Genomic DNA, 16,799 nt, shown 5'->3' with positions numbered 1-16,799 from the left:
GTCCGTCACAGTTTTGGGGTCCAATGTCTGACTCTGCAGCTGTGACTTTACTTCCTCTACCCAATGGCAGCAGGTTCAGATGCCACTGTACACCCAACGAATCACCCCCCACATTTAAAACCCTGCATCTGGGTCTCTGTTCCTCCATAACCCAAAGTATCCGTTCACGGAGCACCTGGTGGATGGGGCAATAAAGAAAAACACTTATCAACAAACCTTATTTCAAAGGTATTTGCACCTTCTCTTACTTCTACTCAGGTGATGGCTTCATGGCTTATTTACAAAAAGTAGTGATTATTCATCATTAATTCAATCAAAGTAATTTAACTCTGAAGTTACTTTTCTTCTTACTAAATGTCAGCAGGAAACTCTTTAGCAACCAGTGAAGTTGCTTTTTATTCATGAAAATACTTTGATATGAACTTGTCTTTTCAGGACTGCGATGCTCAGGCATTGAGTGAGGGGCATGGAGAAGCTACTGCTGACCCTGGCTGGACTGCAGACAGTGATGGGAATGGGGTGAGTTTGACTCAGGCCAGTGGAAGCAGGATAAAACACATTTGAAAATATATAGAGGGTGGGAAGATTGCAAATGTAACAAGAGTAACACACGGGTCAAGGTATCGAGTCATGAGTGTTTGCTCAGTCGATACAAATACTAATTTTTTTTAGATAAATAACTATTTCAGTGTACGCTGTGTTACCTAGCATGTCTTTTATATAAAAGGAGAGTAGAAGTTTCATGTTGATGTTGGAATTCAGGATGAAACTTTAAGCAGCTCCCTATGAACGCAAAATTAAATCTATGCATTTTGCTGCAGACATTGGTGTGAACACTTGGTGGAGGAGCGATTGCAGCCAGTCCTGTCCCCACGTCAGCAGCTGGAGGTGAGCTGCTCTCAGGTGTATCAGTACAACACCCAGGGTTGGAGGCTGGATGTGGACAGGATGCGCGTTAAGCATGGAGGCGATGATGGAATTGCTCTGTACTACAAAAATCATGGCTCTGAGGCGTCCTGCTTCCTGTACAAGTGAGTGAAACCGCAACTTGTTCCGAGGTGCGAACGGTTTCTCTGTCAGTCCATTGTTAAGCCGTCCTCCAGCTGGAGAACACGACTCACCACACACTCACAATAAGCGCTAGATGAACACATGATCTCTTCATTAATGGGAACATTCCTTCATCGTTTCGACGATACTTAATGACAACAAATAACTAATGTACAGCATTTCAAAGGAAATGGTGGATGAATGGGCACATGGACTTTTCACCTGATGTGTCTGTCATTCCCAGGCCCCCAGACATGAAGAGCCATGTGGTGAACAAGACCATGAGGGCTTGCTGTGAGGGATGGGGCGGCCCCCACTGCTCTGAGGGTGAGACATTTGCATCAAGGCCTTCACATGCAAAATGACACTCTGCTCAGTGACAAGCTTTGATGTTTTAAAGGCCAGCGATTTGCCATTGAGTGTGGATTAAATGTAAATGTAATTTAATGGTCAAAGTAAAATTGTATCCCCTACATATCTGTCGTTATCAGTGTGTGACATGTCCTGTGCTTCTTCATCACTCATAAGAAAGGACAAATCATTATAAGATCCTTTAAAGCGGGGGCTCCCCGTCTCCGGAATGACCCCCCTCTGTGCCTGCGCTCCGGGATTCCGTAGAAACTTTTGAAAAGCAGCTCAAGACATTCCTTTTTAAACAGGCCTAAGCACCTTTTGTTTTTAGTACTCTTTGATTTTATGAATTTTACTGTGTTCTTTTTTGCATTTTTCATGTTTTCTGTGAAGAACTTTGTGACTCCCTTCTATGAAAAATTATATATATATTAAGATTTACTTTACTTTTATAACTTTACTACTTTATAGTTCCTTACACAGCTAGATATATTTTCACAACCTATCCTGAATGTAATAAAACACACCTTTAACTCTTCCTCATTGATGCAAATCGCTCAAGACTGTGATCTTAGAATCCTCCCCCTGTAACTTCTTTCCTATAAACACCTTGCCCCACTGTGCACTGGCGATGTGTCCGGGGTGTACCACGCTTCTCGCCCTTAGCAAGCTGGGATAGGCTTCATCAACACCCATGAACCACAAGGCGATTGGGATTGTCTAGTAGACAAGGCGAAACGGGTGAAAGGCGGGGTAAACCCCGGACAAGACGCCAGCTCATCGCGGGGCCACACGAAAGACATAAACACTCACACACACACTACGAACAATTTGGAGTGACAAATTAATCTAAATTGCATGTTTTGTGAGGTGGGAGGAAATGGAGACCCCGGAGGAAACCCACCCGGACATGGGGAGAACATACAAACTCTGCACAGATAGGATTAGAATCTGGTACCTTCTTGCTGTGAGGCAATAGCGCTAACCACTACACCACCGTGCCTCCCCCCCCCTATTCATTTATTTCGTTCACATTTTTTTTTTACTTGATTTCTGCTCTCCTTCACCCAGTTGTGGGCATTCGTGGCCAGTGTTACTCCACATGGAGTTGTCAGGAGTTTCCCGGAGTTCACAACTCCTCCTTGATGGCGATGGAGCAGTGCTGCAGCAGCATGTGGGGCCTGAGTTGGAGGAATTCATCAGACCAGACTTGCTTGTCTTGTACCTACACCCTCCTTCCTGGTTAGAGAATATGCATGCACTCATGCTCACACATATCACACATGTTAATTTTGTATTTTTGATTTTGTTGAGTGGAGCAATGTTGCTGATAGAATTTCCCTCTGGGATTATTAATTCTGATTCTGATATGGTGGAACTACATTCCTGTTTTTGATACTTTCTTTTGAGACATGGATTTTTTTTTCTCTTTCTCTCCACATCTACAGGAAAATATATCTTTAAAACATGTTTTATTGTATGCTGATTGTTCATATGAAGACATGTTCACATGCTTGCCCTCCTCCCCAGACTCCCAGTTCTCCCCTCTGGTCCGTGGTGGTCTGCTGGGCACCGTGAGGGTGCCTATGATCTCGGCCACCTGCCTGTCCTGGGGTGGAACCCACTACCGCACCTTTGACGGGAAACACTTCCACTTCCAGGGGAGCTGCACTTACCTGCTGGCCTCATCTAACGACGGCACATGGGCAGTCTATATCAGTACCGTCTGTGACACCAGAGGAGACTGCAGCAAGGTGTGGACTATGGTACCAAGCTGTGCCTTTAGTGGCAAATTTGTCACCAGCCATAATGTAGCAGTAGATATTGGCAGTGGTGGAAACTCTGTGAAGCCTTGCTGTTTGTTTCTTGTGTGCACATGTGTGTGAATATATCTGTGGTGCTCTGCTGTCAGGCTTTAAAGATGATGCTGGGTCTAGATCTGGTTTCAGTTCATCACAGGAATTTATCATTGAACAGCCTGCCTGTCCCACAGGGAGAACCACTCTTCCAAAATGGTAAGTGCCAACACAGCTCTATCTTACACTCATTGTGAGCTGGTTATTAGAATGAGATACATATCCAGAAAATAAATAGTCCGCTGTTGTTATTTACACCTATTTTATTATTGTGTTCTTATTATTGTAAGGCAGCTTCATGGGTAGTGGGGTTAGCAGGAGCTAATGTAGCATTGCAAGTTTCTCCCTTGAGCCGGTCTCAAGCCTGGATGAATGCTCAGGGTAGAAGGCTAATTGCTGATGCAGTTTATTGATTTTTAAATGCTCCGGAAAAAAATATTCTGTGCTGTCCACGATTGAGGTGATGCAACACCCATTAGTGCGTAAGTGTGTGTTTGTATATTATTTCTCCAGCCGTGGTGTCATAAATGATGGTAGGACGATCATAGGACAACCCACCTGCGCCACCGTCGCCCCAATAACAGCATTGTTTGTGTATTATTGTCCAAAATCTGCCCATTATTCCAGAGAGTGGTACGATGAATTCATAATTACAAATGTGACAGTGGAAGCCTATTATATTCAAATAATGATTCTCAGTCGGGCGACATGATGGCGCAGTGGGGTCGATTCATTTCTATGAGGAGTTTCTCTATCTGTCTACGCTCTTTCTGAGTTTTCCGGTTTCCTCCCACCGCCAAGAAACATGCAATTTAGGGGAATTGGTCACTCCAGATTGTGCATAGGTGCGAGTGGTTGTATGTATTTTGTGTGGCCCTGTGATGCACTGGCAATGTGTCCAGGGTGTACCCTGCCTCTCACCCATAGCCAGCTGGGATAGGCTCCAGCAACATTCATGACCCACAAGTCGAGAAAAGCGGCTGTAGACGAGACGATTGAGGTTGTCTCGTCTTCAAGAAATGGATGGATGGATGTAAGGATGATTAACAGTATGAATTCTGAGAGCAGGCCAGTTAGTGGGTTTGCTCAATAGTATTACAATATCAGAGGATTTAGAGATCAGTGAGTGTCAGCCCTAGACTGTTGGTATGTATTTCAGTTTTCATGGAGGTCTGTTGACTGACATATTCTGTCATATTACAGTAATTAGCGGTGTGTCTCTTAAAGTCTTGTGAATTTAAACACTTAAGTTAGCTAAAACCAGGTCAGCATGTTCTATGGACTGTATTCACACCTACCACCGCAATTAAGCAATTCAATCACGACACCTTCACACCTTCCCTAAACAGGCATGTATCACTGTCTAGAACAGGGGTGGGCAAACTTTTTGACTCGCGGGCCACAATAGGTTCTAGAATTTGACAGAGGGGCCGGACCAAGAACAGATGGATGGAGTATTTGTGTGAGCTAATATAAATGACACATGAAAGCTATTGCATTAAAGGATTTGGCCTTTTACAGGTAGCATTACAGGGAAAAGGTCAAATGAATGAGGTTTAATTATAATACAATTATATTTAATGATATAATTTGGACAAGTTCGGCGGGCCGGATTAAAAAGACCAACGGGCCGCATGTGGCCCCCGGGCCTGGGTTTGCCCATGTCTGGTCTAGAAGATATGTACAGATACCAATCAGACTTTAATACCATGTATAATTCAGGTCAAAGATCTTTTTTAATAATGTTAGAGGGTAATATGAGACTGGAAAAAAGTGCACCTCATACTTTTGTTCAAGCATCCTGTTTCTGTTTTTATTATTTTAAATGGTTGGGAGGTGAAAAGTTTGAGAAATGTGTTTTGAAGCAACACACATAATTCAGAAAATAAACATAAATAAAACAAACAGTTAATATTTTATTAAATAATCCAGTGTGAAATATAGTATGCCATGATTTGAAAGGATGCACCATATAAAATAACATGTTTGACAAAGAACTTTTTTGTGCATAAAAATAGAAAGATGCAACAAAGTGTATTTTGTTCTTTCAGGGGTGGGCGTTCATTGGCTGGGGGACTTTGTGTTTGTGGAGAGCGGCTTGGGCGTACGATTGAAGTTTGATCTAACCAATACGGTCTACTTGACTGTCACTGCTGAGCACCTGGAAGCCACCAGGGGGCTCTGTGGAGTCTATAACAATAACCCCGATGGTGAGCCAAACACCACACTCATTATGTGTTCAGGAAGGGTTTTGAGGCTCAGAGATCTGCATATTAACTAAAATGTCTGTTTTACATGCTACTGAGTTTGTACTTTGGCAACCTCTTTCTCTCTCCCTGCCATAGATGATTTCAAAACAGTGGGAAGAACAGTTTCCCAGTATGCCGCCAGTTTTGGCAACTCATGGAAAGTTCCTGACCAGCAGAATGAGGTAATGCACTAAATGCATGAAATGTATTTCCCAACTTGGACAGACAGACGATTGATAGATAGATGATAGATAGATAGATAGATACTTACTTTATTAATCCCAAGGGGAATGCTATGAAAAAGTGTCCTCTAATAGAAGACATATCAGATATTAAAATGATAAGAACAGATAATAAAATTGATCTTTGCCAACAGGCCGAGGCGAGGATAGGATATCCTCGGAAATAGGATAGCTTGCTCTGACTGATATTTTTTCCTTTAAGGATTTTGGTTTGGTACAGATGATCACCTGTCTCTAGATCACCTGATGATCACCTGTCTCTAAATCACCCAACTTTCTCCCACTTCTTTCTCCATCACACCAATATCCATAAACCTCCTCTTTTGCCTTCCTCTTTGCCCTTTGCATTGCAGCTCCATCCTCATCAACATAGCTGGCCTCATTAGAGTCATAAATGTCTGTGTAGGTTCTCAGTCATCCAGGTCATGGATGATGCGTCACAAAGAGCAAAAAAGAAGAATCAACTGGACTTTCAGTTCAGGTGTGGTAGGAACCAGGGGCTGGGTGTCATCCCTGCAATCTCTGTCTGACCACCACCTACTTCCAGTACAGAGAAAATACTACAGACAGAAACATGGTTTTGCCTTGGGTTCACCGGCAGTAGCCAACTCGTAAATGGAAGCGGTTGAGAGCAAGCCCCTGACTTCTTTTGCAGGGATGACACCCAGCCATTGGTTACCGAGGATGACAAGACCCAAGAAGTGGAGGCCTTTAAATTCCACATCAATATGGTGGATCATAACATTAAGTTCACCCGTGAAGATGTTAAGGACAACGCCCTGCCTTTATTGAACTGTGCTGTACACATTGTAATGGATGGAAACCTCAAGATTGGGGGTGAACAGAAACCCCCCACCAACCATTATCTTGTTTTTGATTCCCACTACCCACTGCAGCACAAGTCAGGGGTCATCATAACCCTGAACCACTGGGCCCTAAAACCCCCACCAGAGTGGAAGGAAAGGCCAAAGAGCACATCTGGATGCTCTAAAGACATGTGTCTGTCCAAATTGGGCATTTGTCAAGACCAGCATTATATTAACAAAACCAGGAACAGGAGAGAGAAGGCAAAATAAATTGTCATCCCCAACATCGCTGCTGTTTCTAAGAAATTCAAGATAATTTTCAATAAACACAAGATTTCCATACACTTTTTGTCATTTTTGACAAACTGGAGAAACCATCCCTGAATAGAGGAGGAGTCTTAAGACACCATCTATCGGCAACATACAATGCAGTATTGACCTCTGTCCCAAAAATCCACAACCCCCAGCCACACCTGGATGCGTTTCAGCATAACAGCTCACCTGAGGGTCGGGGAGGTAGTGGTGGGGGGCAACAACCTTTCGCCTTATGGATGCTAATGACTCCAGGGGATTCGTTAGCCAGGTTTACTGACTGCCGGGGAGCATTAGCATTCATAAAGGAAATGCTAATGCTCCTGAGAATCTGATTGCCTTGGTGGTTTCTGTCCCTTCTTTGGTTCTTTGTTTTCTGCTCCAACAAGAGTATAAGTATCTAAACTCTCTACCAGTCTCTCCAAACTGAAGAAGCTTCTTGGATGAAGGGTGAAACGTCTTAGATCAAACTTGCACAAGTCCAGTTGATTCTTCTTTTTTGTTCTTCATGATTTAGACTCTAAATTTTAGAGTCATAAACCTAAACTCATCACTGAAAGCAATTCACTTATGGTACAAGGCTCAACAAAGCCCAAACTTCTGCCAAGACCCTAAAGGTCAACTCTTTTATCTGGGTTTGCACCAAAATTAAACAGAGTCTGTTATGGCCTATGGCTCTATAGCTTTCATAGTTTTTACGTTTATTGATACTTCTATGTTAACAATGTGGGGTCCGTAACATTCTAGCAATTGCACAATTCCACAATGTAATGAGTGCCTTTGTCTCTTGCTTCTTCAGGGCTGCAGTGATGGGGCTGAGCTGGGTCACAGCTGCGATGTCTCAGCAGACCCTGACCTGCGCAGGCAGGCAGAGTTAATGTGTCACCGACTCCTGGAGGAGCCTTTTACACACTGCCACCACCGGGTCAGACTTCCCTGATATGCAGCACAATCACTTGGTGTTACCAATGTTTGCTAACTTTGAAGTTAACACAGCGGCAGTCCCTGGACATTTCCAAGGAATATATTATTTTGATATGAATTAAGGTTAATTCTTTGAACTGTGATGTGGAACACATAATGTCAAGCATCAATTAACAGCTGAGGGTGTAGGTCGTCATTACAGCTTAGGAAAGGTCTGATATTCACTGAGGACATGCACAAAACTGTCCTCTTGCCCCCCCCCCCCCCCGCGAAAACACGGTTTGGACGTGTATATATATACATTTAGGACGCGAAGGTATGGCTCTCAAGACACTACATCATTCAAAATGATATTTCTATATTTCTTGATGCAGCTTCCTCCTAAGTAACCTCCAAGTGATACGCTCATTGTTTCATTGTTTTCCTTTCAGTTGGACCCATCAGCCTACATCGACACATGTCTCTACTTGTTCTGCAGCCTGCCACTCAAGCAGAGGGGCCCTGCAGTGTGTGACACCCTGGCGAGCTATGCCCGGGAGTGTGCCCAGAAACATGTTGTCATCCTGTGGAGGACAGCCTCCCTGTGTGGTAATGAAATATGAACATTTCAGTGTCCCATTGACTGAGTGAGTGAAGGGCTTTTGGACTGGTGGAAATGAAGAGTCTTTAGAACAGTACCACAATCTAATGAACATTAAAGTCATGGTTCCCTTGTTATAACATGTTCAATACATAGGCATTATACATGTTATATATGTAAATATGCATTAAGATGCATATTTACATCCATCAATCCATCCATCTTCCTTCAGCCGCTTATCTGCGGTAACATTCTCAGCAGGGATTTCCAGACTTTCCTCTCCAGAGACACCTCCTTCAGCTCTTCTGGGGGAATCCTGAGATGTTCCCAGGCCAGCTGAGAGACATAGTCTTTCCAGCCTGTCCAAGGTCTTCCCCAAGGCCTCTTCCCGGTGGCACATGTCTGGAACACCTCCTTAGGGAGGTGTCCTGGAGGCATCCAAAATAGATGCCCTACCCACCTTAGCTTGCCCCTCTCGATGTGGAGTAGCAGCAGCTCCACTCTGAGTTCCTCCCTGGTGACTGAGCTTCTCACCTTATCTCTAAGTGTGCACCCAACACCCCTGTGGAAGAAACTAATTTCAATCACTTGTATCCAGGATTTTTTCTTTTGGTCATGACCCAAAAGCTCATAACCATAGGTGAGAGTAGGAACTTAGATTGACCAGTAAATCAAGAGTTTTGCCTCTTGGCTCAGCTACTTCTTTACTACAACAGACTTATATAAAGACTGCATTATTGCAGCCACTGCACTGACCAACCTGTCAATCTCACGCTCCATCTTTCCCTCACTCGTGAACAAGCCCCCAAGATACATGAACTCCTCCACCTTAGGCAAAGACTCCACCACCAATAGGACAGCCCACCTTTTTTCAGTCAAGAACCATGGCCTCTGATTTGGACGTCCTGATCCTCATCACACTCGCTTCACACTCGACTGCAAGCCCCGGTACACGCTGAAGGTTCCGGCTCGATGAGGCCAACAAGACAACATTGTCCGCAAAAAGCAGTGATTAAATAATTTGGACCCCAAATCGGACTCCCTCCGGCCCCTGGCTGTGCCTAGGAATTCTGTTCATAAAAATTATGAACAGAACCGGTGATAAAGGGTAGCCCCGCTGGAGTCCAATATATACCTGGAACAGGTTTGACTTAATGCTGGCAATGCGAAACAAGCTCCTACTTTATACAAGGACCAGACAGCCCCCACCAAAGGGCTCAGAACCCCATACGCGGACCTCAGAGCACCCTCCACAAGATACTATAAGTGACGCAGTTGATCGCCTTCTCCAAATCCACAAAACACATCTGGACTGGTTGGGTGAATGCCCATGAACCCTCGAGCACCCGATGGAGAGTATAGAGTTGGTCATGTGTTTCGCAACCGAACTTCATATTGCTTACCAGTTAGTCTCACTCAAGAACTCCACATAATTTGGTTAGCCTGGCCATATACTGATTAATGTAAAGTATTCAATTACACTAGAAGATGAAAAAGCCCTAATCAATTCAATCTGTTTCCTCTTTGTTTTTGTCTCTCTAGTTCGTGGGTGTACTAGAGGTCAGGTGTTTTCAGAATGTGTGTCCTTCTGTCCCCTGACTTGTGCGTCTCCCCAAACACTCGGGCCTGCTGCAGCTCTGGGACAGTGCAGAGAGGAGTGTGTGGGGGGCTGTGAGTGCCCCATTGGCCTTTACCTGCACCAGGGGCTCTGCCTAAAAAGAGATGACTGTCCTTGCTTCCATCAAAGACGCACCTTCCAGTCAGGGGACCAGATCCAACAGAAGTGCAACTCCTGGTACGACTGTTTATCCTTTATGCTCTATTGCTTTTTCACGCTTTCCTCCAACAATATATTTATTCCTACTTTCTTAATCCTCCCAGTGTGTGTAAAGCAGGGCAGTGGCAGTGTACTGGGAAAAGGTGTGCAGCCCAATGCAGCCTGATTGGTGCACTACAGGTGACAACCTTTGACAAAAAGAGGTATTCTCTGAAAGGAGGAGACTGTCCTTTCATTGTTGTGGAGGTGAGATATATTGAATACAACCATGAGACAATGAGACATTACAAGATACATTTTTGTGTGTTGACACCTGGTTTATGCTAATGTGTGCATTTAGGACTTTGTTGACAGGAAGCTGGTGGTCAGTGTGCGCTGTGGGGAGTGTACAGATGGAGGAGGAGGTCTGTGCTGTCTGAAAGAGATGTCAGTTACAGCACTCCACACTACAGTCATCATCACAGACAGTGGTGAGATAATCTCTTACTCAGTGCTGCATGTTTAACTACTGTGACAGGAAACATGATGAACAAATCAAAATACTTACCGTAATTCTCGGTGTACAAGCCGCTACTTTTTTCCAATATTTTGAACCTTGCGGTTTATGCAACGACGCGGCAAATTTACGTATATTTTCCCACTTTCTTTACGAGCCGTGTTTCGTTAAAGCCTATTTATTTTCGTTACAAAATTAACGCCCGCCCGCCCGGAGGGAAAGCCCCGCTTGCGCGTAGCTGGGGAGATCTGCGAGAAGGGCCCGGCGCTCGTCCAGAGTCGCCGCCGCCGGACCGCCGTACCCGGTCCCCGCCGCCTGTCCGCCATCCGCTACGCGGCGTCGGACGCGCCGCGTAGCGGGGAAGGAACCCACCCCCTCGACCTCCCGGGCGTCCCCACCCCTGCCGCACCACGCTCCCACCCCTGCCGCACCACGCTCCCGCGGACGGAGGATGAGGGGCACGGGGGCAAGGGGGACGGGGACACCCCGCCCGTCGGAGGCTGCGCGCCGCGCAGCCTCCGACGGGCGGAGAGGGGAGGGCGACAGGGCGACTGCTCCCCCAGCCGCGGCTCGAGCCCAGCCCCGCTTCGCACCCCAGCCCGACCGACCCAGCCCTTAGAGCCAATCCTTATCCCGAAGTTACGGATCTGATTTGCCGACTTCCCTTGATCTAACATGCCAGAGGCTGTTCACCTTGGAGACCTGCTGCGGATATCGTTACGAGCCGTGTTCCGTTAAATATCATTTGTCTTAATGCACTTGCGGCTTACGAATATGTGCGGCTTATTTTAGTACAAAATATATATTTTTTTTAATTCAGTGGGTGCGGCTTTTTCACAGGTGCGCATAATAGTTCAGCAATTACGGTAGGTAGATTCTCAAACACCTTAAAGTTGCTGCTTGGAAACATCCTCAATGTAGCACCCAGGGTCATTGGGTGATTCTGGTCTTCTATCTTCAGACACCCTCTCCTGGGCGAACCAACCGGGGGTGATTAGGCCCTGGTCTGTGTCCAAGCAGTGCGCAACGACATGCTTCTCCTCTGTTGATCCACAGCCACCTCAAGGCTTTTTCAGCAGCCTCACTGATGCTTCTAGTGGTTCTTCTCTCTGGCAACCCTCTAATTCCAAGGAACCTTAATGTCCTATGCACAGATTGTCCCAGAAAAGCCCTACAGCCCACTTCTATTGGCTCCCAGCGGGATCTGCAGCCACTCTCTTTGCTTGTCTCAACCACCTTAAGGTATTTGGCCTTCTTTCGTTCATGGGCCTCCTCCATCCGGTCTTCCCACTGGACTGTAAGCTCCAACAGTACAACTTGCTTTGTTGAGTCAGATTTTAAGACCAGGTCTGGCCTCAGTGACATCTTTACTATGCACTCTGGAAACTCCAACTGCCTCCTAAGATCCACATGCAACTGCCAGTCATGGGCCATAGCTTCCTTGACCAAGGAGGTGTTGTGCCAGACTTTTTACAAGGCTGGATTCCTGTACAAATGGTGTCCGCTACTGCTTCAGCACCTGGTTATGACATCACATGTACCTCTCTTCTCCCAGGACTTTAGATCAGCCACTCAGGATGTGCTCCAGCTCCTTGCTGGCACATGGCCACTGCTCTGCTTTGGTGTTCCTCCTCCACCTCTGCACAGATATCTCCCTGCACCATCTGACATCTCTCTAATCCCTGGGCTTTGTCATGCCGTGGTCTTGTGTAGCTACCTAAACCAGCTTTCCCAACTGCCACTGAACCTACTAAGACACAATGTCTCAGCCATGCTTCTTCCTGGTTGACTGTGTCTTGTGCCCACCACTTCCTGCCTGTTCTAACAGTGATACCTGCGGAAGAGACTCTTGTGTCAGATGAATCTCTACAAAGCAACACCTCCCTTGCTCTGTTGATCTTAAACTCCACCTTAAACCAGAAAAGGGGAGCTGCAGCTTGTTGGTGTGGCCATACAGAGCGATGCTGCTTAAGCTCATTGGCAAGCCCAGCCATTTGCACCGGTGCTGGCTGATGGTACTTTCAAAGCCTCACATGGTGGTTACTGAGACTTTGTGAATCAGGAGTGGCTACAGGAGTCTCGGCAGGATACCACGCCGATATATCCATGCCTTGAACTTTCCTGGGAGCCCTGACTTGTCCACTGCTGCTAGCCAGGTCTTCAGCTCCATGTGGACTGACTGCACCGCTGCCTTGTCTTTCAGGGTGCTGTCAAAGATGGAAGCAGTGTTTTGATCTCCACTCTCCCCTTCCTCAGGACCAGAGACCTGGACTTGGCTGGGTTGAACATCATTCTCTGCAGTAGTCCTGTATGCATTCAATGAACTTCTCTGGAACATGGTGTTTCTTCAAAGCTGTTGTTACAAGCTTATGTGGAATGGATCCGTAGGCATCGGCAAGGTCAAGCCAGAGGACTGCTATATCTCCTCTGGTTTTTTCTCACCCACCGAATCAGCTGGGTAACCACCCCTGTGCATTCCAAACAGCTTGGCATACCTGGGACCAACCCCCCCTTCTGCACTGTGGTATCAATATCGGAGTTCCTCAGGAGGTACTCTGTTAACCTGCTAGCAAGGATCTTGAAAAACATTTTCCTTCCATGCGGAGCAGGGAGATGGGGCTGAACTGTTACATGCAGCTCAGACAATGCTCTTTGATATTGAACTGTGAGGAGGGTGGTGGTGGCGGTGTGGGTAACTCTCTGCAGGGGGGCAGATTTTCCTCTCTCCTGCAGTCGCTGTGTGTGTCACTGAGGTGCTGATTGATCTCCTCTTCTGGGCATAGTAGTGCCCACGATGCTTTTGCCCCAGCAGTTTACCAGTTTAGTAAATCGAAAGGGATTTGCTATGAAGGCAGTCCGCTTACAAGCTCTCTCTCTGCCCCTTCTCCTGTGCCACTCAGCACGTCACAGAAAGATGAGGTTCTGCCTCAGGGCATCCCAGAGTTCTGTCAGGGCTGGTCTTTTCCTCCTCGCTTGCTGTTTTATACTGCTGTTTCAGGACCCTCCGTTCTTTCCTTAGCTGGGAGATTTTTATCTCATTCCAGTTTGGCCTGGTGATGTTAATGGCCTTTGTCTGTTTGATGCCAAATCTCTCTGTGCCTATACTGATGATTAGTGTGCTCATCAGCTTCAGTCGCTGATCAACTTCCCCTCTGCATATTGCATCGAGAGTAGCATCAACATCTTGATTATGTTTAGATGGTCCGCTTGGTGTGACATGATGAACATGGAGATTCTGGACACTGTGGGGTGACTCCGGCACTTGCTCCTCTTTTGTCTCACCAGGGTCAGTACTTGGCACTTTCTCTGTGCGTTGCACATTTCCCTTCCTCCTGGTGCAGCTCATCTCAGGCCTCTCAGGTTCTTACAAACTTTGCCACAAAAACAGGTTGCTGTCGTCGTTAATAGTCCATGGCATATGTCTGGTACCAGGAGATCCGTCCTTTCGGGGTGCTGATCCCCCCCCCCCCCCCCTCTCTCGGGGACCACTGGGGATATCTTTCTTAATATAATTTTTTCAATATAATTTTCTTATAAAATCTGCTATAATGTGTTCCGATATCATACATTATCTTGTTTTCAGCCCAATCATGTCATTTTAAAGAAACAATTTACTACCGTATTTTCCAAACTTGTTTTAATTTGTTTTAATTTTTTATGTTGGTGGAGGTTTGTGCTCTTTTTCTTGTTGCGAGTGTGTATTCACGAGTTTCCTATTTCTTACAGGCACGGTGACACTGAATGATAAGAGGGAGAAGTTGCCTGTAGTGACGGCGGACCTGCTTGTGCTTCGGGCCTCCTCTTCATTTCTTCTCATCCAGACTTTTGGAGCCCAGCTTCTCTGGCACCTAGATGGACCTTTGGTTCTCATCACCCTGCAACCTGGCTTTGAAAACAAAGTGACCATCATTTCTAATCATTTATGGTCCATTTATTCCCAAAGTATTTAAAACAACATTTTAACTGTATATAAAGAACTTGTGGATTATGTGTCCAGATATCTTACACTACATTTAAATATAGAGCATGCATAAAAAAATTAAATGCTTTGACTGAAAAAGAGTAACAAAATCTTCAGCTCTGTCTTGCACTGAATTGTAATAAATTGATAAGTAAATATACCTGCTGCATTCAAGGTGCGCGGTCTGTGTGGAACGATGACCTGGAACCAGCATGATGACTTCACCACGCCAGAAGGAGACGTGGAGAGCAGTGTGTCATCCTTCGCAGAGAAATTCACGACAGAACATTGCATTTTACCCAGAGGAGCCCCATCTGACCCCTGCACCACCTACACTCAGAGGAGGCAGTATGCAGAGATGGTGTGCTCCATCATACACAGCCCCATTTTTCAGGTAGATTGCAGTGTGGTAAATGTTCATCCATCTTTTTTGTGTGCCCCCCCCCCCCCCCCCCCATATTCACACATTCATCTCCCTCTGTGACTGAAGGCATGTCACGATGTGGTGGAGAGGGAACCCTACTTCCGTCTCTGCATGTCAGAGGTATGTGGCTGTGACCCTCAGAGGGCATGCCACTGCACCATCCTCACTGCCTACACCCGACACTGCGCTCAGGAGAGAAACACTATCACCTGGCGAAATCAGACCCTCTGCCGTAAGTAAATGTAAAAGAAGACCTTGGTTAGGGGGTGCTATGAGATGTTGATTATTGTTTGCAGAAATGACCTCGTGTCTCTCTCCACTAGATCAGGAGAAATTATTCCAGATTTGTCATTTACCTACATATAATCATGTAATCTGGAAAGGCTTCCAATAGGACGTGTTGTTTACCTGTTTTAAAAGTGTGAGCATCCTTTGATTCTATAATGTGTGTTAGGAGCGTGTGCACCCTCTCTTGTGGAACGCGTGTTGAAACTTTTTACTGGCACTATATGTCCCACAACAGACACCTTATTTGGATATTTAAGTTTCAGTCACAGTTACACAATAACATGTTCTAACATTCCAGTATTCCTTCCTTCTCTCCCGTATTCCCAGCGGTCCGGTGTTCAGGGGGTCAGGTCTACCAGGAGTGTGGCCGTGCCTGTGGGAGCTCCTGTTCAGAGAGTTGGAATTGTGATGATGGTGAAGTGGGCTTCAGGACATGTGTTCCAGGTTGCCAGTGCCCACAAGGACTAAAGCAGGACCACCAGGGCCAGTGTGTTCCCATCACTATGTGTCCCTGTGTGCAAGGAGACAAGATGCACAAGCACGGTGCTGTTATTACCAACAACTGTAACACCTGGTATGTAGTCAGGATGAACTTCAACTATTTCTTCGGACCAGGCTATTTTTACGTCTGACTTGTGTTCAAGATACTGAGGTTTTGTTTTTTCCCTCTGGTTTTGACCCGGTTTATCTGGTGGAATAAATACAAAATTGTGGCTCTAAAATATGAAGCTGATAACAGCTGAATTATTCCTACTTTCCTACTTTGTTTGATTCTATTCTGCCAAATTTCACATGGCAGAATACCACTAAAGCTGTCAAAATTAAATATTGTGGTGGAAGTTAACCCCGTTCAAATATTCTGTGAACCAGCAGATGTTACTTTTACAAGACATCATAAAATCGGTCCATTCTCTTTTATAGCTGTCCACTGGCTGCTTTTATAATGTGGTAGATGTGATTAAAAAAAAAAATCAGAGGTTGTAATCATATTGTCTCCATTGTGGTAATTTAATTTTGGCACAGCTTCTTCAATGAGCCTTGATCCATTGAGGTGACAATTTACATGCTGATAAATGATCCACAAACAAATTCAGCACTACAAAAATCTAATGTTATTTGATATTCTTTAATTACTGGTGAAACATGTTTTTAAGCTGATTTTCATGAAATGAAACATTATTTTTTTCAGTCATGGTCTCTTTCTGCCAGACACATCCGAACTCTTTGTGCAGTGCAATGTGAAAGGTTTCTGCCGTGATCAGTGTGTCCTGAATGTTCTCTATGTGAGTGCCCTGGTGGTGTGAGGGCTCTGATGAAATGACCCTATATTCCTGCTCCTGACTCAGGATAGGTTGATTTCATTGCATCTCTTCACTACACTCTATGGGTCATAGCTCATTATGATGTTGCTTCTACTGTTTAGTCCAGTTCTATCTGGATCCATAGTAACCTCACAGGTTTCTGTAACTGATTGTTCAACTTT

The 16,799-nt window shown here is 45.5% G+C and overlaps 1 protein-coding gene and 1 pseudogene across 1 annotated transcript in view; one reads left to right on the top strand and one right to left on the bottom strand.

The window, feature by feature from the left end:
- The first annotated feature begins 466 nt into the window (after window positions 1–466).
- Window positions 467–16,799, top strand: part of sspo (SCO-spondin) — an 89,816-nt gene continuing 73,483 nt past the window's right edge. The window contains 17 exon segments of the mRNA XM_068747943.1: window positions 467–519; window positions 822–1,031; window positions 1,295–1,377; window positions 2,473–2,643; window positions 2,932–3,155; window positions 3,314–3,416; window positions 5,309–5,467; window positions 5,603–5,688; window positions 7,666–7,791; window positions 8,222–8,378; window positions 9,913–10,165; window positions 10,252–10,393; window positions 10,488–10,617; window positions 14,370–14,542; window positions 14,780–14,998; window positions 15,095–15,260; window positions 15,644–15,890. Coding sequence (XP_068604044.1) covers window positions 467–519; window positions 822–1,031; window positions 1,295–1,377; window positions 2,473–2,643; window positions 2,932–3,155; window positions 3,314–3,416; window positions 5,309–5,467; window positions 5,603–5,688; window positions 7,666–7,791; window positions 8,222–8,378; window positions 9,913–10,165; window positions 10,252–10,393; window positions 10,488–10,617; window positions 14,370–14,542; window positions 14,780–14,998; window positions 15,095–15,260; window positions 15,644–15,890 — 2,702 coding nt within the window.
- LOC137904159 (U2 spliceosomal RNA) lies at window positions 5,790–5,896 on the bottom strand (annotated as a pseudogene).

This window comes from Brachionichthys hirsutus, chromosome 14 (genome assembly GCF_040956055.1).
Source record: "Brachionichthys hirsutus isolate HB-005 chromosome 14, CSIRO-AGI_Bhir_v1, whole genome shotgun sequence".
NCBI lineage: Eukaryota > Metazoa > Chordata > Actinopteri > Lophiiformes > Brachionichthyidae > Brachionichthys > Brachionichthys hirsutus.
This window is presented reverse-complemented; position numbering and strand designations above follow the sequence as displayed.